The following is a 23,026-nucleotide window of genomic DNA, read 5'->3' as shown; positions in this document are numbered from 1 at the left end:
CTGAAGTGCATAACAGTGTTAGGGAGGTCTCATGATTTCCAGCATGTTATGCTTCTGAGCATTTATTCTGTTTTCATTACTTAACTGTGCTTTCTAAACAAACTGTCTGTCATTTAACAAAATGTAATGTACCTTTAATAAATATTATCCTTTCATATTTACTCCAATATGCAACCTTTGCAACCATCATTTAAAAAAGCCATCTGAGGCTTTTCCTTCAGAAGTATGAATATAAGAGGCTCTTTCCTATTCAGTTGGAATGATACAGATCATAAATTCAAGAAAAAATGGAAACCACTGTAATTGAATTAAATCATGAAACACAACCTTTTTATGAACCTTTGTAATTCATTGCTTGTGGAGTTCATTCTTATTTAACCAGAACCCAAGAGAGTATTCCAGAGCCAGAATGTAAAGATCCTTACTGTACACCTTGCTGTGAATGTGATATTGTATAAAACAACATCATTAGATTGCCAGTAGCTTGTTGAAGTCAATACGGACAGGAGACGATTCCTGAGGTTTGGTTTCACTTGAGAAACTTATTCTTGATTTCTATTGATTTATTCTGATGTATGGTAGGAATATCAGGAAATGTTCTATTCTCTGAGTTCCAAAAACAAAGGTGATTTGGGAAACTTCATGTATTTGCCTTACCGTTTTGTGTGATTATCTATGAAAACATTGTCTAATATTTTTAATATAAATAGCCAGGCATTCTCCATCCACTGTTACACTTTCAATGCTCAACCCAAATATAAATCCATTCAGCCTGACATAAAAAGAAAATATATTAATTTCATCATTGATTTCTGTTTACATTTACAGATCATCAATGGAAATGTATTTCTGTAATGCACTCATCTGTGAAAGTCTACATGTTTTAATACACAGCTTCATTTGTTTTGTGTTTTGGACCAATAGTGCCTGCACCTATCTTGTAGAAAAGAGATATGTGACAATGAACTACTCGAAAACCTTATTCATCTTACACAGAGGTTATTTACCTAAGTATTTATAATTTGTCTTTCATATTTTTATTCTTTTTCAGAACAAAAGCCTATATTTTAGGAGAAGAAATCTTATTGAACCTAAGGCAAAAATGTTACAGTTTACCAGTAGACCAGATTGCTGGGCATTCATTCCTCTCTACTCTCAGAGGTTGCTAAAGGTGTAGAAAACTGGAAACTGCAGAGTAAATGAGATGTTCACCCCTTGAGTAAGACAATTAGTTACTCTTATATCTCCACATCTATCTCAGTAGAATTCCTATTGATTTAAATCCAGATAGATTTATTTCCACTAGTTTTTATATAGAATATATTTGAAGAAGGGGTGTGGAGTTAGGCAGAGGTCAAATCCACAGCTGTATGGAATTCTAGGCATGGGCCCATGTAAATCTTTGTAAGGCTTAATCCTTCCTTTGAGCAGTACTGAGTAAAGGACTGGTAATCAAAGGCAATAGCCCCTGAATTACTGGCACCTTGGAACTGAACCACATCTCCATAAACAATTGTGAATTCATTTGTAACTCTATAGGTTGGAATAATTAATATAAATGGGGCCACACCATTTAGTAACGTGAATACAATATTTTAGTATGGAATAATTCAAGACAGCACTTGGCAAAGATCAACAGGCACAATTTAACTAAATTTATCCATGCCAAAGGGGGGTCTTTAATGAGATTTGGATCCTATGTAATTAACTTTTGCCAAAATAATGCTTCATCTACTGGCATTTCATACAAATCGTAATGATTTCCCAAAGACATAAAAAAATACATCCCTATGTTCAGCACCCTATTTTTTCAACTGCCTGGTAAAAAAAGCCCCAGGAATTGTATTAAGAAATCCTTGTATTCCTACTTTCTAAGTGGTAGCTAATAATACAATCCCTTCAATACTCCACTCACTTGAATGCAATGAAAATCTCTAGGGAGATCGTTTAAGAGAATTAATGCTATGGAGCTACTACATAAAATTCAGAATATCCTGAATAGCTTTTTGAAAGAGATTTTTGATATATATCGGGCATTACAGTAAAATCTCTTTAGTGAATTAGAATTTTCCATCATATCACACTGAGAGCCATACAGTGTAGAACAAAAGGGTAGTATGCTTGATGTGGTAGCCATGAGGAACTTCTGTCAATAAATCAGAAGTTGACTGATCAGAACACGTATATCAGGTACCTTTGGGGAACATAAAGCTGTGAAATGTAGCTAGAGTGTAGCAGTACAGTTAATTTCTACTATTTTAGTATTATATTCCCAGGCTTTCATTAGGCAATCATTCTTTAAAGGGAATTTAATTGTTTCAAATCCCTTCTGATTCTTGCCTGTATGTGAAAGGACACATTGAAAACACAAACAATTTCAGAATGACACAAAGGTGCTGCTTACTGCTTTTATTCTGTGGCACCTTTTTGGCTTTTTATTTGAATATTTTGTTTGAATGTTTAGTTTCTCTGCCAGAGGAGGTTGAGTTAAAGTACATTTAAAATTGGTACTTATGTTGGTCATAGGTACTTTAAATTAGAAAAAACACACATAGGAAATAATTATAGAGGTATTGATTGTAGAGGTATTGAAGACATGCTGGCCTAATTTTTTTGCATCCTTAGGTTTTACTAAAAGACTTTTCAGTGCTAGAGCACTGAAAGATTATCTTCAGTGTGACTATTTTATGTGATGGGTCTGTTTATTGTATTTAAAATAAAGACTAATAAAACTATTTTTTCACTAAATGATATTAAATTACTGCATGTAGTACTGTTTCATGTAAATTTTTATATATTGATAAATAATAATTAGCCCTTTCACTTAACAACCCTGATAATGAAATGTAGAAATGTTACCATCTTAACACCATAGATAACATATTTAGTCTTCACTAAGATAATTTTATGAATACTCTTAGTCAAAGAATTCATTGGTTTTGAAGAGAAAATAAGGTGGGTTATTGTTTTAATTTACTAGTTAATGTTAATATTAATATCATAGATTAATAGACTTAATTTTAAAGAAAATGTATGCGCTATGGAGATTTTTTTTTCATTAATGTACCAGGAAAGTAGAGTTTGCTGTGCCAACGGCAGCATATTTTAGGTAGGTCTATTAATCTAATATCCTTGCCAGAATAAAGAAGAAATGTGTAAAAAAAAGTAAAATACAGGAAAGGATCTACTACTAGATGTATCAGAGTAAGATTTCATTTCCCAGAAGAAGGTTATATTTTCTATTTCCCTGAAAAACTATTCAAATGAGGTCTCATTAGCCTCAGTGGCTGGTGCTCAAGGTGTGCTGCTAGGTTTGCTAACCTTTTGATTAAATCCCTGGAGGTCTCTGACCTAATTCTTCTGTGCTGACCATCTAAAATATGTTCTGATGCATACTGTTGCTAGGGTAGTCCCAGAACCAGTATAATTAGTGAGCCTTAAGCTATAGAGTTGAAAAGGGAAGAAACCATTCATATGGAAACTCACACCCTTGGTGTCTCTCCAAATGGAATCAACAATCATCAGCGCAACCCTGGGAGCTTTTAATAAAAGCTTGTAAGATTAATTTTCTATTTAACTCTCTTTCGGGTTTCCTTAGCAAATATTGAAGTTTACCAATAAAAGAAATGATGTAGACAGAGCAGAATCAGATGTTATTAATAATTGTACAAAGGAAGGATATTAGAAGTTGTAATTGTCAGCATTTTTTCAAGTGTAATTGTTATTTAACTGTGTTGGGAACAAAAGATGTCCAAGTACTATTAAAATATTTGAGTTTGGGTAAGTTTTACATATATTGGACAGAAGTAGTCACCTCTGGATAAATAAAAAGGAAGTTCCTCTGTGCTTTGTTTTAAGCAATATCACTGAATGTTACAAACAATGCAGGTCAAGCTGTAGCTTCTCCATCAGTCCCATTTACAGAATCATAGAGGGTTTGGGTTTGAAGGCACCTTAAAGATCATCTAGTTTCAACACCCCTGCCATGGGCATGGACACCTTTCACTAGACCAGGTTGCTCAAAGCCCCATCCAGCCTGGCCTTGAACACTTCCAGGGAGGAAGCATCCACAATTTTTCTGGACAATCTGTCTGTTATAGGGCAGTGCATTCCTTATCCTGACCTAAGAGCCCAAGAAACAGATCGGGGGTGGGAGTTGTCACTTAGCTGAGACCAGTTACCCCCTTTATCTGCTCCAGCATATTTTGTGCTGGTCCTGTTCTCCTCTCTCTTGTACCTGTTACTAATGGAGCTACTTCTGAACCTGGGTTTGATGAGCACAGAAGGCAAAGGAGAGGAAAGAGGGATGAAGGCTGGTAGGGACCTTGGGGGAAGGCCAGGCATAGCAGGTGCATCCCAACAGCAGGAAAAGCAAGAGGGTAAGTGTGTTGTGCCAGCCCTACCCCATTACCTTGTGTTGGACAAAGACCCTTGGTCAAGAGCAAGGGTACAGGCACAGGACTTACACACTTACTGGCAGCATTTCTGGGTCTCTATCCCAAAAAACAGAATCTCTGAGCTTAGAGCCCCTAGTGTGGTAATGCACGTGTGTTAGAAGGTGCTTGAGGAGAAGTAAATAACCCCAGTGCTTTATCTGCTCATCACTCCTTCCCACCTCTTCTACTCTACGTCCATGGGGACACATAGAGAAGACCTTTTCTATGACTGCAGTAGTACACCTGGCAAGGGGACACGGGAGAACATGAAAATTGATTATGTCCCTTTATGCCTCAGGAGGAAAGTTGAGGATAGGCAAGTCTCTTGCTAAATAAACTCTTAAACCAGGAAATGTGCAATGTTATTTTTAAAGAAAGACATAAATACATGGAAATCAGAAGTCTGTATACGATATTTGTCGTGTCATGACTCTTGGTAGCTTATAACCAACTAATTACACTTCTACAGAATACAGAGAAGTGCGGGAAACATTCAAACTGTTCCAGTCCTCCTCAGTTTCACTCTCAGACTTTCATTTTTCTTCTGCCCATTTTCCTTCCATCCTTCTTCCTTGTAGTGACACTAAGAAGCCAAACTCACTGACTCAGCAGGAAATACTAACTAAATCATTTGTAAGGAGCTCTTTTGCAGGGAAAAGATTGGCAAATCACTTGAGCTCTTTTAACTCTCTATTGTTGTTCCATTACAGTAGAAGAGACAAGTGGCCAGTGAGTATTTGCAGTGCTTCCCTCACTGATTTCTATGTAACACTTAACTACAGATAAGATTCCACTTACATGGAAATTTCATTTATTCCAAACTACACCTTATTTCACAAGAGAGGCTCAATATAATCCAAGTTCTTGACATGACTCTGTACTGTATGCATACGTTTGGATCAAGTGATTTCAGAAGAATCCAGAATAAATTTTTATTCCACCGTTCTCATCAAGTAAAATGTGAAAAAAACCCCACTGAGATACAAAAGAGCAAATTCAAAAGAGGCTCTTATTGATTTATTAAAAAAGCTTCTTGTAAGAGAAAGACTTTCATTTAAGTTTAACCATACTGATAAAAGACATATGTAAAATCCATTTTTTCTATTATTTGTGTGCTCTAACATAGTTCTGGAAAAGTATATTGTTTACCCCTAATGGAAAAGACAAATAAATAAGCAAACCAAAAAATATAATTAAGAAATGTTCCACACCTCACAGGACTGGACTCTTTACTATCTTGGTAGGGGAAAGAAGGAAACTACATTTCAATAGCTGCTAGAGGATTTAATGTCCTATGTGACTTGTGCTCTTAACTGAGCATTTAGCAATTGTTTAAAAATCTTCCCATAGATAGTATTTACTGAATCCATTGCTTGCTGACATAAACTGACTGTAGTTGGATGGGCATTGGGTCAGTCTTACCGTGAACAGATGTGTTGTGGCAACAGGGAAATTAATATAGGCAGCAAGAGATTGTAGTGAATCATAATTTCTCATTATGTTTGGTTCAAGCTGTGTCCTGACGGATGTAAAACACTTCCTAGCGCTTCTCTGCCCTGCCAACACCACTGCAGAGCCCATCACAGGGACACAGCTTTAGGAATGCTAACTCAGCCATTTCAAACTGCATCACTTTGATACATTTGTCTGCCTAAATACAGCCGTCCCCGCTTTGATCAGGCTGCCAAAATAAATGTGTCATGACGCTTTTTCTTTATCTCAGTTCAGCTTCTGGACAGCAGACTTGAAGAGCATCTGCAGCTACAAAAAGAGCTTAACCTTAACACAAGGACACTTTCCAACCAAGGAAGAAGAAAAGTCATAAAGGTGCCATCTGGGTATTACAAAAGAATTAATTATTCAGATTTTAAAATTAGATGTGTTCACTCTTCAGAGAACTTTCAGAGACCTATATAAGAAATAGATCTCAGTAAGTTTATTCTTTCTAGGTATTTACTGTCATGTGGGTTTAAAAGAAATAAATCATCTGTTCTGTCTATTCTGTTCTCTTCTGAGACTCTACTCTCTTGATAATATTTGTAGCTGTCTTGGTTTGGATCAATATTCAGCATGTTGGTAAGCTCAGAAACACACAGAAAGTGGCCTGAAACACTTGTGTGTACACCTGTGAATAAGCCTATAATTGACTTATATTGAATTTAGGTATAAATTAATTGGTTTATAAAGCACATAAACAATAGAAGCATATTCTAACACACCTGTATGGCAAAAGCACATTGATTAAAGTTCTTATATTATAGGATCACAGACTGGTTGAGGCTGATAAGGACACGTGGAGGTAATTTTGTCCAGGTCCCTTACTCAAGCAGGGCCACCTATAGCTGGTTTTTCAGGACCATGTCCGGGTGGCTTTCGATTATCTCCAAAAATGGGGAGTCCACAACCTGCCTGGGAAGCCTGTTCCAGTATTCAGTCACCCTTGCAGCAAAAAAGTGTCTCCTAACGTTCAGAGGGAACCTCCTGTGTTTCAATTTGTGCCCATTGCCTCTGGTTCTGTCACTGGGCACCACTAAAGGAGCCTGGCTCTGTCCTCCTTTCACCCTCTCTTTAGGTGTTTGCACACACTTTTGTGAGATCTCCACGTATTATTGCAAACTTTAGTGAACTTTTGAGTCATACTATCTATTCTTAGTAAGCTAAAAAAATGGCTCTACATGGTGATGTGCTGAAGTGAAGCCTGGACTATGACTGCCCATCTGTTAGCTATGTAATCTCATCTGTTAAGAAGAAAGCACACCTCCTTTACCTAAACAAACATTTCCTCCCAATGTTCCTCACTTCATTATAAATTCTTCCCCCTTTGGGATGGTTATGCTGTTTGCCTGGCTAGTATGCCCTTCAAAGATCTAGAATTTTGAAGAATTTCCATCAGGAACTGTCTGGAATCAAAACATTGTGATTACTCAGATCTTTATTTTTTTTCCTCCAAATTTCAACACATTCTTGCAAAGCCCTCAAATACATGTGTGTGTGTATACAAAGTGCTGAGTGTGACAGCCATATCAGTTCTATTTTTAAATTTAATTTTTTTAAGAGAGGGTTTATTTAGTTTCTCTTTGCATACTATCTGATTGTTTTGATCATGTCCTGGATGCAATTTTATTAATGAATTCTTAACAAACCCAGAAGTATGCATCTAAATTTTGAATAAAAATCCAGTTAACTCATGCATGATACTGTAAGTTCAAGAACTGAAAATCATTAGAGTGCATACTGTGTGACAGTGTTCACAGTATTCCCACAGATTTCTACAGTATCATTCCCAAATAAACTATCTATTTGATCCATTTTATAATAGTATGGGAGGTATAATTAAACAGCTAAAGTTTTGAAGGAAAAAATAGCCCCAAAGCCATTTTCAGCCTCCTGTCATGCACTTACTGTTCATTAAAAGTGGTCTCTAAACTCTGTGTAGCACTTCAACACTACACAGTAGTTTTTCCAAGTGAAACAGGCATTTTCCTCCCCCACCAGACTTCTATGCTAAATTTGCCATTTGAGGTTTTGTAACAAATCCAGAACACTAACTTTATAATCATTGATCAGCAATTTTGTGATCCCTTCAACCTTCTTTTTCCTTTGCCTTATGATTCCTGTCAAAGTTTACTGCAACATTATCCATTTGGTTTTAAGAAAAAGTTAAAGAAAAATAATCTACGTTTGAAATGATGAAAGGCCTCATTGCACACCAGAGCACAAGCAAAAAAAATTTACTGAAATTGAAGCAAATTATACTTTGCTATCCAAAAATTTAAATCTACTGAAAAACAATTTAGTTTTCCTTGGATGGTACTTGTTCCTAACAGAAAGAGCAGAATTTTGTATTTGGGTTTACACTAATCCAGAAGGAAGACAGAGGAATTTATTCTGCTAAAAATGAGACAGAAATAAATGCATAAAACTGTTTTTGCAGAGGGTTTTTTTTGAGTAGATAAGTTACAAGTGTGTGAATGGGCTGGTTATTCCATTTCAAGCTTAGCCAAACTGCAACACTCCTTTTTCTGACGGATATTCAGAAATTAGCCATGAAAACAGGAAAATTAATTAAAAAAAAAAAGGAAAAGAGGAGGATGAAGCAACTGGAATGTATTACTTCACATGAACCATCTGATGGAAATAAAAGGAGGAGTCTAAGAAGAGGCAGAAAATCTAGTAAAAATGCTACTGATTTGGAAGAGATGATTTCAAAATATTCATAGTTAGACAAACATGTTTCTGCTTATATTTAGGAGTGCAAATTAATTTCATATTTTCTGCAATAAAGAGAGCATCAGTGAGTTTTCATAGTACTTTTTTTACTACCTTTTAGGAAGGATTAGACAAAACCCCCATAAATAATATATTGTCCAGGAAATTGTACCAGAGAAAAACATCTCCTTTCTTATACAAGGGTCACTGAAAATCAATACAGTTCCCTCTAAAAAGCTCTGTACAATGTTTTAACACTTCTGGGTGATGGTTCAACTTGTTACGGTTTATGGACAAGCAACATCCAGGAATCACATACACGCACAAAGAGCTGGAAACAAATGGCTGGTAGCACTTCCAGAGGGATCTGATAAAAATAACTGTGGATCTTCTGATAGATGTTAATGTATGAAGCTGTGATACTGGGACAAGAGTTGCAATTATAAACAGCGCAAACAGGGGAGATCAGTTTTTTGATGGGAAATCCTCCACTGAGAGATCCTTTGTGTTTTTAGACTTCCATGTATTGGGTTCACCACCGTCTCCCACGAGATTCCTGTATCCAAGTAGGGACATTATGGTCTGGATGGGTGAACGACCACGTGAGTAAAAATTTTATGATACATTACCTCGAAAGTTAATGGTTGATGGGCTGCAGCCTACCCAGAGGAGAACAATAAGAAGAGGGACTTCCAGGTCTATCCTGGGGCCTGGCCTGCTCAAGGTCCTCATCAGTCCCCTAGAGAAGAGAAAGGAGGGCACCTTCCTCATGCTCACAGGCAAAACCAAACTGGGAGAACCAGTCCCCCTGGACAGAGCCAGACTGGCTGGAGGAACGGGTCAAAAGGAACATAATTAAATTTAACAAGGACAAATTAAAAGTCCTGCTGTGGGAAGGAAGGAAGGAAGGAAGGAAGGAAGGACTCCCTGCATCCACACAGGCTGGGTCAGCCAGGCTGGGGAGCAGCTCTGCTGGGAAGGCCCTGGGGCTGTGGGCCAGCAGCAAGCTGAGCATGAGCCAGCAGCCTACCCTGGCAGCTGGGATGGCCAGCAGCATCCCGGGCTGTGTGGATACACAGGTGGTACATCAAGGAGAGGGATTATACCCCTCTACTCAGCACTCACATGGAGTACTGCACCCAGGTTTGTGCTTCCCAGTACAGGAAAGTCCTTGATAAATTGGGAGGAGTTCACCAGAGGGTCATGCAGGATGGTCAGGGCTGGAGCACTTGCCCAGGGGACTGAGGAGCCAGGGCTTGTTCAGCCTGGGGAAGAGGCAATGACAGGGGGACTGAGTCACCTGCCTGTCCTGACAGGGATATCACTGAGGAGGTGGAGACATGCTCTTCACAGTGGTCCATCTCAGGGCAAGAAACAACAAGCTTAAGTCAAAACAAAAGAGGTTCAGAGTGAATAGGAGAATTTTTTTTCCCTATGAGGACAGGCAGGCACTGGAGCAGGGTTGTCCAGAGGCGACAGGTCTGTCCTTGGAAGTTTTCAAGACCTAAGTGGATCAAGCCCTCAGCAGCCTGGTCTGACCTCATATCCGACCCTGCTTCTTCAGCAAGCTGGACTAGAAACCTCCAATCATTACTTCCAACCTGAATTAGCCTGTAAATCCATGATCCTACATGGTAATTATTTTGAAAAATTATCAGCAATGCTAATACCTAAATTACAGAAAATACATTTCAACATTTTTATTTTTCAGTGCTACTCAGGAAAGTGAATTATTGTAGACACAATAAATGAGTGTTGTCATCTATACAGTGCATTTCACAGCTATGTATTTAATGTAACCATGTGCATTACTAACTTCCTGCTTCTTTAAATAAAACAATTTGCCAGGCTAAAACCAAAGACTCACTTGTATAACACACCCTGATGAAGATGGGGGGTGATCTCCTCTTACCTTGCTCATCCTGTGATAATCCATAATCTTTTGACCTACTGGCAGAAATTTGCACTTCTGAACATCTTCACAAATTGCTCTGCATACTTAATTCACTGAACTGACAGCAGTGTCTGAGGGTAATTTGTTCTGTCTTTGCTTTTGCTAGGAGGCCCTCAGCAGAAAGCCTCTCATCAACTCCAGGGGTTCCTGTCTGTGACAGCCCAAATGGAAAAGAGAGAGCATAAAATGCTGCAAACACATTTTGTTTTGATTTCACTTGTTTCACGATTAATTAGGAACACGTGAACTCAAGATTAAAATGCTCATCCTGGGGAATCAAATCTAGCATGAATGGCCTATCATAGCCTATCACAAATTTAAATCTTTGGAAAAGAGATTTCAAAGTCCTGTCTGAAAACTTCTCTAGAACCTGCTGCAGTATAACATCCTAAATTTCTATCCTAAATTACCCAGAGCCCATTTTATAACTGCTTAATCTATTGTCAGGTGGTAACATATGAATAAAAGTTTAGAATCATCCATCATAAAAGCACACATTTTGAGCACTGTTTGAGGATAGGCTATTTGTCAATAACTGAATTTCTTCAAGTTGAATAGTCAACACACTCTGTAGGTAACTTTTTTCTTCTATTAGTTCTCTAAAAAAAAGAAGACTGACAACAAATGGCAGTCACATCTCCCTTTCATTCAGGTGTCTGTCAAAATAAGTTTTCTATTCCCTGATTATTTTAATAGCCCTTTCCTGCACCTTCTCAAGCTAAAATTCATCTTCCTGAAATACAGTTGTTTAGACCAATTCTCAGCTATATAGGGGCATTTACTACTATTAAAGTAATTGCTAGACAAACTCTTCACACAATATTGTGGCTTTTTTTTCCCTTTTTTTTGGTGGGGGATGGGAGAGGAGGGGATGGGTGTCGCTGTGAATTGGTCTGATGGCTACAAGAAAACTCACTAACCAAGTTAAGAAACTTGGGATGTTCCCATTGCTTCCTATTTTAATAAAAGCTCTGCCTTGAAGTATAACATATTATCTGCAGGAGGAGATTTTCTATGAACTTTTTCATAAAAAATGACAGTGCAAGATTTATGTAAGTGGGAGCTCCAATATTGCTTCTATAAGTTTTACTTAAACTATTATTGCCTGAACATCGCTATCATCGACAGGCAATTCTACTGATTGGTGTTATATTTACATCTATATTTTAATACATATTAAGAACAAATCCTCAGTATTTGTGTCAGAAGAATGCTTGCAAAGAGAAGCACAAAACTGAAAGGACCTTTCTGACAGTTTAGATTGACATGGGGAACAGAGAGATTGCTGATAGACAGGAGCAGGGGATTTTTTTTTCTCTTTCTTTCTTCTTTTTTAAATAAGCATAACAGTATCCATCTGTTCCTGGATTTAGAGTGCAGATGTACTCTAAGAAGTAACTTTGTAAAATTGGTATCATGGGGCTCTTTGTTCATTCTCCCAGTGACTCAAGAGCACACTTGCTCAGCTGGTAAGTTTTAAAAAAGAGAAAGACTACAGAAAAAGGTCTTAACTACAAGCTTTGTATGTATCCTGAGATGTAAAAGTCAAGCTGAAGTCTACTGTGTATTACCACTAGCAACGAGGATTCTGTAACTTCAAATAAATTAATGTGGCTGCTCTCTGATCTAGTGATTTGTTCAGCTCTGTCAGATGTCTCTTGGTTCTGCTGTGCAGACAAGTGTTTGTTTTGTTCTACAGGTTGTTGGCATGATGAACTCAATGCAATGTAAGACATGCTAATAGTTTACCCAGGATTCTTGTATGGGAATAAGATATTTTTGGTTTTTTGAGATCTCTAGCTACCTGCTTCGCATCAGAAATGACAGCCTGCTCCAAATCAGAGATCCACACTCTGCAACCTAAATCTTCATCCAGCACTTTTTGCACCCCATTAACCAAACTGCTGTTTGTCATGTGCTTTTCCCCAATATTGCTCATTCTTTCTAACTAATCCTTAAACAAAAGATGGTAATTTAGAAGAAATAGCAAATTTTCTTTCCAACATTCTTGTCATCCTGTTGCATATTATAGCTTTTTCTCCTCTCCCCTCTTCCTCTCAGCCACAAAATTTGTATGCACATTTACTATCTTTACTAATCTTAAAAAAGAAATAAAAATACTCCATTTCTCACAGTGTTAGTGTAGATTTTTACCTTTGATGCCAAAGAAGTATTTTCTTGAATGTGTTTTCTGAACTACCACTTTTCAAAACGATCACTTTATAATGCATAGCATAACCTGTGTAAAATTACTGGGTTTAAGGAAGAAATGTCTCAGAAATGGCCATGAAATGAAGAGAGATTTCCTCTTGATATCTTGAAATGCTCACTGAAGGCAAGCTGTTCTATTTGACATGGGACAAGAAGTGATCCACTGCAAACAATTCCCCTGATCACAGAGGAGACATAGTAGTAAAAAACAAAGTAGTAAAACTACATAGTAGTAAAAAAGAAAGGTAATGTGAGAAAAAGGGAGGGCATCCTCTATCATAGAAAAGAACATCACCACAATATTTTCATTATTAAAATCAGGAGTGAAAAAATTGAAGACTAACTTCAGCTCACAGATGGGAACCTTTGCATGCTGGAAGAGTCATTTGAGAAAAGTAGGGGGAAAAAAAGTATTTGGAAATATCCCTTTAAAAAGTCATGAATCTACTTAATGAGGAGTGGTGATCCTTGCCTGCAAATGTTTGAATATAGAGTGTTAATTTAACAAGCCATCATTCTGGTCTCTGTAGCACAAGTGATACTCTGTGATCTGTTAAATGATCCCCAATATTTATGTCACAGTTGATTTAACAGGAAATGTGCTACTTCCTGGGATATCATGCATGCACACACTTCAACAGCACAGCACAATGCAATCTTAGAGATTACTCTGCAGCCATTGATTATGTGGAAAATAGCTGAGGCTCAACTTAACACTTACTGCCCTTGCACTATTTTGGGGAGGAAAAAAAGAGGCCCATTAGCTAAGAGTGAACATTTACTTTACTATTCAGGCTGGCAAACCACATGTGAAATCTGATGTGGAAATATTAACTACTTTAGTATTTTCTTGAAAATCTGCTCTAATGGGTAAATATTAACCAGAAAAATGTTCTTAGTAGCTTCAGTCAAGACAGTTTTTTCCTATGATCTTCTTCAGGTTTCCTCACTCTGTGCTACAGGGTTGTGGCTCTCAAAGCTCCTTCAGCACTAGGGAACATCACTCAACACATCATCTGCTCCATTTGGCAACTAATCACAAGCCTTTCTCTTGGAAACTGGGATTTTATTTAAGGCTCTTCCTTCTATGACCTTTTTTGCCAAATTCTCCATCTCCAGTGTCTTAACTAGGATGATTTTCCATATTTCTCCTCTGATATACAGCGGGAACTCTCTTAGATATTTTTCCTCAAGTCCCTTCTTTCTCTGTTTGTCCCTATACTCTTCTCCAGGACTTAGATTTTAGGGCTTCTTTACCCTCCAAAATAGCTGTCTAAACAATAGGCTTGGTCTGACATCTCCACAGCCTAAACCTGACAAAGAATTGAATTCCTACTTGCATCTTCCATTCCACTGCCTTCCTTTGCCTTTCCTTTTTTTTTTTTTTTTTGTATTCTCAGGTGCACATTCCTGTCAAGTGATTCTCATCTGAACACACAGATCTAAATTGATGGAGAGGTGGAATTACTTGCAATTGTTTTTAGGTATCTGTAGCACTTCTAGTCGTCTAAAGTCCCCTTAAAGTTTTAGAAAGAGAAACAAGCATAGTTATACAGCACTTCAGGAAACTGCTTTGGATGTCTTCCTTAGAACAAAGTAAATACAACACAAAGTATCTAAATCATCAGCTTTTATCATTGTGATTTAGCCTGTTCTTTATGCACATAGTTAAGAAAGCTATTTAGATTTTTACTATTACACATATTAACTATGCAATTATTTTCCATTCTAGCCTTGACACTGTGAATGGTCTTTTGTGAAGATGTAGAAAAGGAAATCTTTGTGGATCATTTCTTTAAACTGACAGAGTTACAGTTAAAAGTTTTTGTGGCTTTTTTAACCCTAAATCCTTTGATGGATCAATCTAGCTACAGATGTAGCTGGATTAAGCATGTTTAAAATGATGCCTACATGGTCACATCACCTCTTATATGTTTTTTTGTTTTAGAATTTTTCAGGTATTAAATATTCAAGAGAAACCCGTCCTTTAAACTCCTTCAGTGTCATGCATATGGAACAATCCTCAGTGGCTGAACTTCCTTTCTTGATTTGTTATTTAGTCAGTCTCTATTTGTATCTATTACAAATACTCTTTGAAAGTGATCATCTTTAATATAGATGCATATAAAGCCTCTCCAGTTGGATCTACAGTTAATAAATAGTAATAATTATTTTGATAATAAGACCCTTATGATTTAGAAAAAGTGCAACATCTATAAGATGCCAGTTTAGTACATTGATTGGGGGAATAAAAAAAAATAATAATCCAGAGTTCAGTCCTATGACATAATAAGAATCATGACAAGTCAAATAGAAGTTCATAATTTTCCTGTAATAGAAGTCTTGAAATTTATCAACAACTTCAAACTTGAAACAGTTTGGTTTAGCATCTCCTCCTTTTCCCCCTGAAATCGATGTGTTTACTGTTTGGTATATGGTTACTTCTCCAGTTAAGGGCTCATATCCACGATGGAGACAACAAAATTGAATGGGACAGTCAAAATTCTCCTGATTTAGGAGAATAAATAATTCTGATAAAGGGGGCTTTAGGAGAACACCCTGAAAGACTCCCAACAAGTCACATACGTCCACTTAAGAACAGTATGAAACTGCTGCATATATTCACCATGAAAGAAAGAGATGTAAGAAAAATTTATAATCTTTAATCCTGAAACTTCCCATACAAGTAAATGCTCTGCTTATATACCTCATAGATTAACTTCTATGGAACTGGAAGGAAGATGTGCCCTACATCACTGCTCTCTGTATGAGTAACAATGTATGATCATATAGTATGACAGCAGTGATCATATAGTATGACAGCAGTTATGAGCTTGTTTGGGTTTTGTCCGTTCAGACACTACCTGAAGATAAACACACAATTAAAAAATAAACTGCTGATTATTTTTGCCCGTGGGAACAGACATCCTGGACTTAATCTGAGTGATTTTAGGAATGAATCAGAGAATTTTCTGTACAAACAATCTCCTGGAATGGCTTTCCATTTGGAGAAAGGAATTCTATAGGTAAGAGGGAAGACAAAAGTGATCTAAGAATACTTCTGTAAAATCCAGGAATTCCATATTAGGCCCCTAATTAGAAAAAAATGTAACTTTACCTAAAAGATTGTATTACAATTAATGTTATTTTTAAACAACCTTACTGATTACTACAGAAATCTGTTGGACTAATTTTAATAAATACCACATGGTTTTTCCATATAAACTAAGGTATACACCCATAGTGCAACTGATTACTGTTACATAGTGGAGAAAAAATACTGGATCATTAAATCTTTATACATGAAGAACTTGGTCTTTCCTTCATTCAGTGCTCACTCAAATAGAGGTACAAAATCTCCAATTAAAAAGAACCAGCCATCCTCTAGGTTTTAATTTTTATTCAGCTTGTGCTTCCCTCTAACTTGGTCCCGACTTTCGTGCTTGCTCGGAAAACGCCTATTAAAATATGGCCTAGAGTTAAGAACCGGAGCCTCTGGGGGACTACTAGACCAGGTTTGATTTTGTCAGCCCTCTCAAATGACCCCATTAGTCTCTGAGAGGCAGGTTAAACAGCTGCAACACCCCACAGAGGCCTTTCTTCGGATGCAGCGCCCAGATGCTCACGTGCACCTTGATGAGGGTGAAGGATCCTCATGGGTGGACACATGCAGAAGGGTCTGCGCTCTGCTCGGGTTATCCTCCCGTGTCCCCATGCTCAGAGGGGAGCTACTACTGCCTTATATGCCTTAAAAGTGGCCCTGCAAGGGGGGGGAATGACAGAATCTCTGTTGTGGAGCAGAAGCACTGCCTGCAGCCCCTGCACCCTCTGCCCACCATTGCCCACCCAGTGCCCTTGCCACGGGAGGTCCTGCGCCAAGCCTCCAGCCCTGCTCCGAAACACAGGAAAAAATTAGGAGGTCTCCCTCTAAAGTCTTATCCACATTCCTCTTGTGGCTAAGGGGGCTTTTGGAGGGCACATGGAGGGCCCCCTCTCCTTCCTCGTGGGCAGGTGTTGGGTTGTTGGGTGCAGGGATCTGCCAGTTGAGGACCAGCTGCAAGCCAGGAATGGGCAAGGCGCCTGGAGGAGAACTTATTGCTCATCTCTAGGTAAAACTAACTAAGCGACTTTATTAACAAAGGAATGACTTGTGGTCCCAGGTAAATTAGTGGCTGTTAAAAACACAAGACCTAGGGATTGTGATTCCCAGCTATGTTTCCTGAGAGCAAAAATCTAACTTAAAAGGAATCAAAAAAGCATTCTTTAAGCTATATTCTCTCAATATGACGACCCCATATGCATCAGTGGATGTACATGTGCCAAACTTGGAGAGCGGAGGAAAGAATTTAAAAAAAAAATTAATAGGAATATTCAGAAGGTAGAAAAGTCTAAATAATCCACATGGAGCAGAGTTAGTGCTATGTTTTCCTAAGAAAGCATCTTGACTGAGGGGAAATTTGCATTGCTTTGCTTTTTTACCTTTTCAGAAAAAAAAAAGTATTTTAAACTGGAATAGAATTATGTGCCGAGGTTTTAAACCACATGCAGAGATGATTGTGAGAGGCAGGTGATGAAAGCTGCAATCATTCTAAGTGGCATATAAGAGACCTGAAGTTTTATGAATAGACAAGAAATTACTCCCTCTCTCTTACACCTGCCAATCCTCTTCTTGTACCCTGTAAGACTGTCTTAGCTCTGAATATCTGATTCACACTGGACCTTCAGTAGTTCATGAAGACCCAGGACTCTGCAGCTGAGCCCAGGCTGTGGTCAGTAGCGTGACTCCTGGAGCTGGGTAACATTTCAGTCTGCAGAGGAGTTACAGAATTGGGTCCCTCAGAGATCACTGCTGCATCACTCCGTATGGTGCTGCTTATCTGTGGCTTTTCTTATTTGGCCTAGAGACACATTTCTCTAGTTTATGCAAAGCAGAAGTCAACGAAACAGATTTTTATCCAATCACAGTTTAGTCTCACTTGGATTTTCTTTCCTGCTGCAATATATTTTACTTTTGTTTACAACAGAAACAAAGCAAAAAAATTCCCTAAATAAACACATGGAAAAATCCCTGTGGTCTTTGGAAAAATTTCTCTGAGAAGATATATTGCCTCATGCACTAATATATACAGTTCAAAGGAAAATAATGGGTGCATTGTTTCAACAAGAGAAATTTACTTTAAACATTTAAATAACTGAAAAGTACTGACACACACAACGACAGTCATCTTGGTTAGTTAAAAAGCACAACAATATTTCCCAACAATATTAACAATGTTGAACTTCTAAGGTGATGGTGAAAGATAGCCAGCTAGCAAAGATGATTAAAGAAATGTGTACAGGTGGTAATGGCAGATGTAGGTGGAAAGTGTCAGAAGTAGGCAGTCAGGAATATTTTGGAAAGGTGCACTCTACCTGTGTAGCCCAGGGAATTGTCGCCATTATCAGAGGTGGGGAGTGGTGTCCCGCTGTCGTTCCCCCTCTCTAGGTCTTCGGAGTCTGTCGGAAACAACACCAGAGCTGCTGATGGGGTCACAGGAGTAACAGTAGTTGCCATTTTGATCACAACACGTCCAGACACAATTAAATCCACACATGACAGCAAGAGCCACAGTGCCAGCGCACGGCACACCTCGTCCTTCCCCCGCCTGCGTGGGGGAGCCCAGGGAAAGGCGTCCGGGAGCATCGCCCGGGGGTCCCCAAAATGCTGCCCTGCCGTCCCCCTCTGCCCACTCCAAGTGTCCCTCTGCACCCCGCCAGGCACAGTGGCCACCCTGCTCACCAGCCAGCGCAGGCTGCGGGGAGCATATGGGGCCGGGCGGGCAGGGGAGCTGAATGCTAGCATTGCTAATTTTCCACCTTATTGTTAATCAAAGCTATTGACTGTGATCACTCCCCATCATCGCTTCATCTCCTGGCAATTACAGACTCAGGGGACTTCACCTCTTTGTGGGGAGGAGGCGGGGGTGGGGGGGGGTGGCTGTGTCTTGGCAAGCAGAAGGGGGGCTGCTCTACCTCTCTTTGGGAAGATGGGGCAGGGGAAAGGGGTAGAACCCCTCCATGAAAAGGCAACAGTTTAGCTGTATAAGGAGCAAGATGCATTTTCTCACTTCAAAGATGATTGCAAGGAAACACTCCATTTTAATGTCACATAGAAAAAAAAACAAAAAAAAGGGAAGGCAGCTGGTCAGCTAAACACATAAATGAACAAGTTTTAAGATCCCAAGATAAACTGCTGATCAAAACACCACAAAACACCCCGAAGATAACTCATAATAATGAACTAAATCATTCGAAGCAAAATAAATAAATAAATAAATAAAATCCCACTTGCTCTGAAAACAAAACAACACAACCCAAAGGAATTTGTCATCAACATGACTACATATTTTTGCTTTTAATGTAAAACTGTTTATTAAACTTAAATCCTATTTTATTTACTTTTGATAGTGCACTGTCCAACAGATAATACCTTAAAAGAAACATTAACATTTTGTTCAGAAAAAAACTGCAAGAAGCAAATCTCTTTGCAATGATATCACTACCACAACAATAGGCTGCTTATTTCTTTTTCTCTGTTGACAGGTGTCAGATAATTTATTAATTATTGTAAAGACCTTGAATAGGAAAGATACATTTTGCTCTCCCACACAGACATATTCTGGACTTCTGTAATGACTGAAAGTAATTGTTCCTTTACAATAAAATCCACATGCTGCTAAAAATCGTTCTGAACTTTCACAAAACACCTAAAGCAACTGTGTAGGAAACTAAAATAGAAAAAAACATAAGGAGATTTTTATTTTTTTTCTAGATGCCTAATTTTCTAGCTCAGTCAATCTTATTTGTAAAATGTGATGCCAAACATTCATTTTCTCCATTTGTTTTTTAAACAATCTTACAGAGACAACATCCTTACAAATCAAAATATTTTTAAAGAATTGCAAAAGAAAAACATAAAGAAAACCAAAATCCTCAAGACCAATCCACTCAAGGGGACTTATTGGCAAAAAATATTTCCTTGAAAAAGTCAATTAAAGAATTGATAGCATGCCTTTCAAAATAGTGTCGTGCAAATTAAGAAAATAAAAGACCAAACAACAGAAAACCGGCGGAACGCCAAGATGATGTTTCATCTTGGCAGATGAAAGAAGTGAAATATGGTCATTTATTGGCCCATTCATCTTTGCTGGCTCACTAATGGCCAATGTCACGTACATCTTTAAAATCTGCTCTGAAAATGGCTGTAGAGTGACTGAATCAACACTCTGATTCTCCAGATTGCTCTCTCATTTGCATTCAAGGGTTGATTGGGTCAAAGTTTTAAATTACAGCACTAAAGGACAGAAGGATGGGACTTTTTAGGAAATTAAACGGCAGAGGCTGCGCCTACTTTTTTTAGGCAAAATGTTTATAATTGACTACAGAAATCCCAGACCGAGATTTCAGCCAATGAACCTGCTGATCATCGTTTTGAAAGATTGATTGCCTTCTCAGAGATTCAGCCAGATACTACTCATAATGATGGAGGAGGAAGAAGAGGCACTGAAAGCTACTGGAAGTGTTCCATGTGTCACTGTAATGTCTGGTGTCATCTGCAAAATATAATTGCATAACAAATTGAACTTTTTTACCCAAGATAGTCCCTCAGACATGGTATTCTGAGGGGGCCACCCTCCTCATAGCACCTCACAAAACAACCAGTGCTAATGCCCTTTGGCAAAGCTCACTCAGAAGTTTAATCGGGAGCAGTTTCCAGTTCAGAAATGCTCTGCATTCAATAAAGCCAACAGGACATGAAAGCAGCAGCTTTAAAAACCAACCTACAACTACTTGCAGTTACTTTGGCATTAATATCTTGACTTCAACCCCTCAGTGAAGGGAAATGAGGGCATTAGTCTCTTTTGGTATTTACATGATATCTCTTAGTGACAATGCACTTGCTATTTGCAATCTAAAACTACACAGACATCATTCACTCTCTCCTTCTTCGAGAAATGCTACTTTTCCACCTGATATGGAAAATGATATTCAACTTATGATCTCTGGTTGAAAATGATTCCCTAATGATGATGACTGAAGTTCAGTTCTTGCTGTGGGTGAATTCTACCCATGTCACTGGGTAGAATTCTGCACCCAAGTCCTACATTTTGTACTGTTGCCCTCTGTGCTGTGTAGAATTTAATTTCTACTCTGTCACAAGTTCCAGCTTTGCTTGGGGGTCCCTCTTAAAACTTAACAGAAGTAAGTACTATTGACTTAGATGGCACATTTCACTGTGTAAGGTACTCTGCTGAATGGGTGGTTAAAGGCCTGAATGTTAAGACATGACATATTTCTTTGCCTACAGTGCTGTAGAATCAGGCAACTTTCAACTTGGCTTTCCAAAACATAACGAAAGGTTTTACATTATTACACTTTTTGAACTAGTTGCCATGCCAGAAAATGTGAAGCAAACAAACTATAAAACCAGGAACAATTCACCTGATGTTTGAAAAATTTACAGTTCAGTCTGAGCAGAGGTTGAACTTGGTGCCTCACCCCTCAAAGAAATGCCATAATCACTCTGTAAGAGGTTTCACAGAAGTGACAGAGAGAGAGATGTCCCTCAAAATAGCTCTCTAATAGGGCTGGACATCTTGGTGACAAGAAGAATTCAAACCAAGGTGTCTTATCTCTTAGCTGCTCTAAATGAAAAAAAAAAAAAGAGTGGTTTCATTGGAAAAAAAAACCCTTAAGCTTTAAAAAGACGCCTAGGAAGTAATTGGTTGAGTCATTATGGAAAAAAACCTCAAACAACAAAAACATCCAAACACGCCCAAAAAACAACACCAAAAAAACCCCCAACCTCTAAAAAAAAAAAAAATCCAATATTAAATTCAACAAAAAATTACTTTACCTGTAACTATGCAAAACTTCAGGAAGAAGTCAAATGGAGTTGCCCTCCCCTTTTCCCAAATGAGTTTATTTTGGAAGAGGAAGTTGAAAAGTGAAGCCTTGACTACTGATGAGAAAATAAGGAGCAAACCACCACCCCTTAACAATTGCTACTACACTTTTCTTTCACAGAAGCATTTGAAAGATGCCTCATTTGAGAGGGCGAACCCCCTCAGTGTGACGAAAAATATCTAACTCCTTCTTGCCACAGAAGTTTCCAGAGCCACCACTCATTAAGTTGGGCAAGTACCTCAAGGCATTAAAAAAACCAGTGAACATCTACTTTGACTTGGTAAGAGAGTGCCAAGTTTAACCAGCACTGAGTGGTCCAGCTTTTTGGTGGAACATTTTCAGGCTTAGTCAGCCCAAGCACAGATGACACCTTCAAAGCAGAAAGAGGATTTTGCATAATCATACAGATTCAGAACAAATTTAGGGGGTCCAATGGCAGTTGGAGAGCACCGAAGATTTACATGAATGTGGAGAGCCTTTTCCAATAAAATTTCTACTGAAATCTCTAAGTTATTCCACTTTATTGGACTGCATCAGGAGCTACTAAACACCACTCATGCTTTAATTTATGTATCTTTAAACTCTCTAAATTAATGAGAAAATCCAAATACTAAGTATTTAGTATTGTTACTCATTCTCCTAGCTCCTACAACACCTCAGACCAGACAGACACACTTATTTTTGCAGCTACTTACATTCAAGTGTGTTGTGCAACCCTAACCCCAAAAATTGTATTAAACATGCTTTTAACCACGGCTCTGCTATTCACAGAAAAGTCACCAGTGAATTTTTTCCCCTCTGGTAACAGCAAGTGATGCCATCGGTTATCACTTCTTTTGAACCAGGAGATATGTCTGCATGACAGGTTTTATTGATGATGCATCCTTAAAAGTCCCCAAATGATTCAGTATTGATGCCCTGGCCTATCCTCCTGGTGGACACAAAGAAAAATTGAAAAGAACCAAACAGACATAACTTCTTACTGCTGTAGGAATCTCATGTATCTGAGTTTCTACACTGGTCATTATTTACCTGAAATTCAAGTCATCTACTGAGAAATGTCTGACTACGAAAATAGTAACTGTTACCTTATTTAATTCCAAAATCTATAACTTCATTATTTCTTGTTATGTTTCTCAAAATTTCATTATCACCATCAGCACGGGGGTACAAAACTGGGAGGAAACAGCATGAACAGCATTTTGCAAATGAGCATTAATAAAAGATTAGGGTGAAGCAAATGAATATAAACTACTATCAATATTAGAAT

The 23,026-nt window shown here is 38.2% G+C and overlaps 1 protein-coding gene across 3 annotated transcripts in view; it reads right to left on the bottom strand.

Annotated features, from left to right (window-relative positions):
* The window catches only part of ROBO1 (roundabout guidance receptor 1), a 715,278-nt gene that overhangs the window by 355,656 nt on the left and 336,596 nt on the right, over positions 1 to 23,026 (bottom strand). For all 3 annotated transcript variants that reach the window (XM_027710067.2, XM_039387924.1, XM_039387925.1), the window contains one exon: positions 18,223 to 18,306. In XM_027710067.2, coding sequence (XP_027565868.1) covers positions 18,223 to 18,306 — 84 coding nt within the window. The remainder of the gene's footprint in view (positions 1 to 18,222; positions 18,307 to 23,026) is intronic.

The sequence above is a fragment of the Pipra filicauda genome, unplaced genomic scaffold, assembly GCF_003945595.2.
Source record: "Pipra filicauda isolate LSUMZ 115617 unplaced genomic scaffold, ASM394559v2 scaffold59_size3379749_pilon, whole genome shotgun sequence".
NCBI lineage: Eukaryota > Metazoa > Chordata > Aves > Passeriformes > Pipridae > Pipra > Pipra filicauda.
This window is presented reverse-complemented; position numbering and strand designations above follow the sequence as displayed.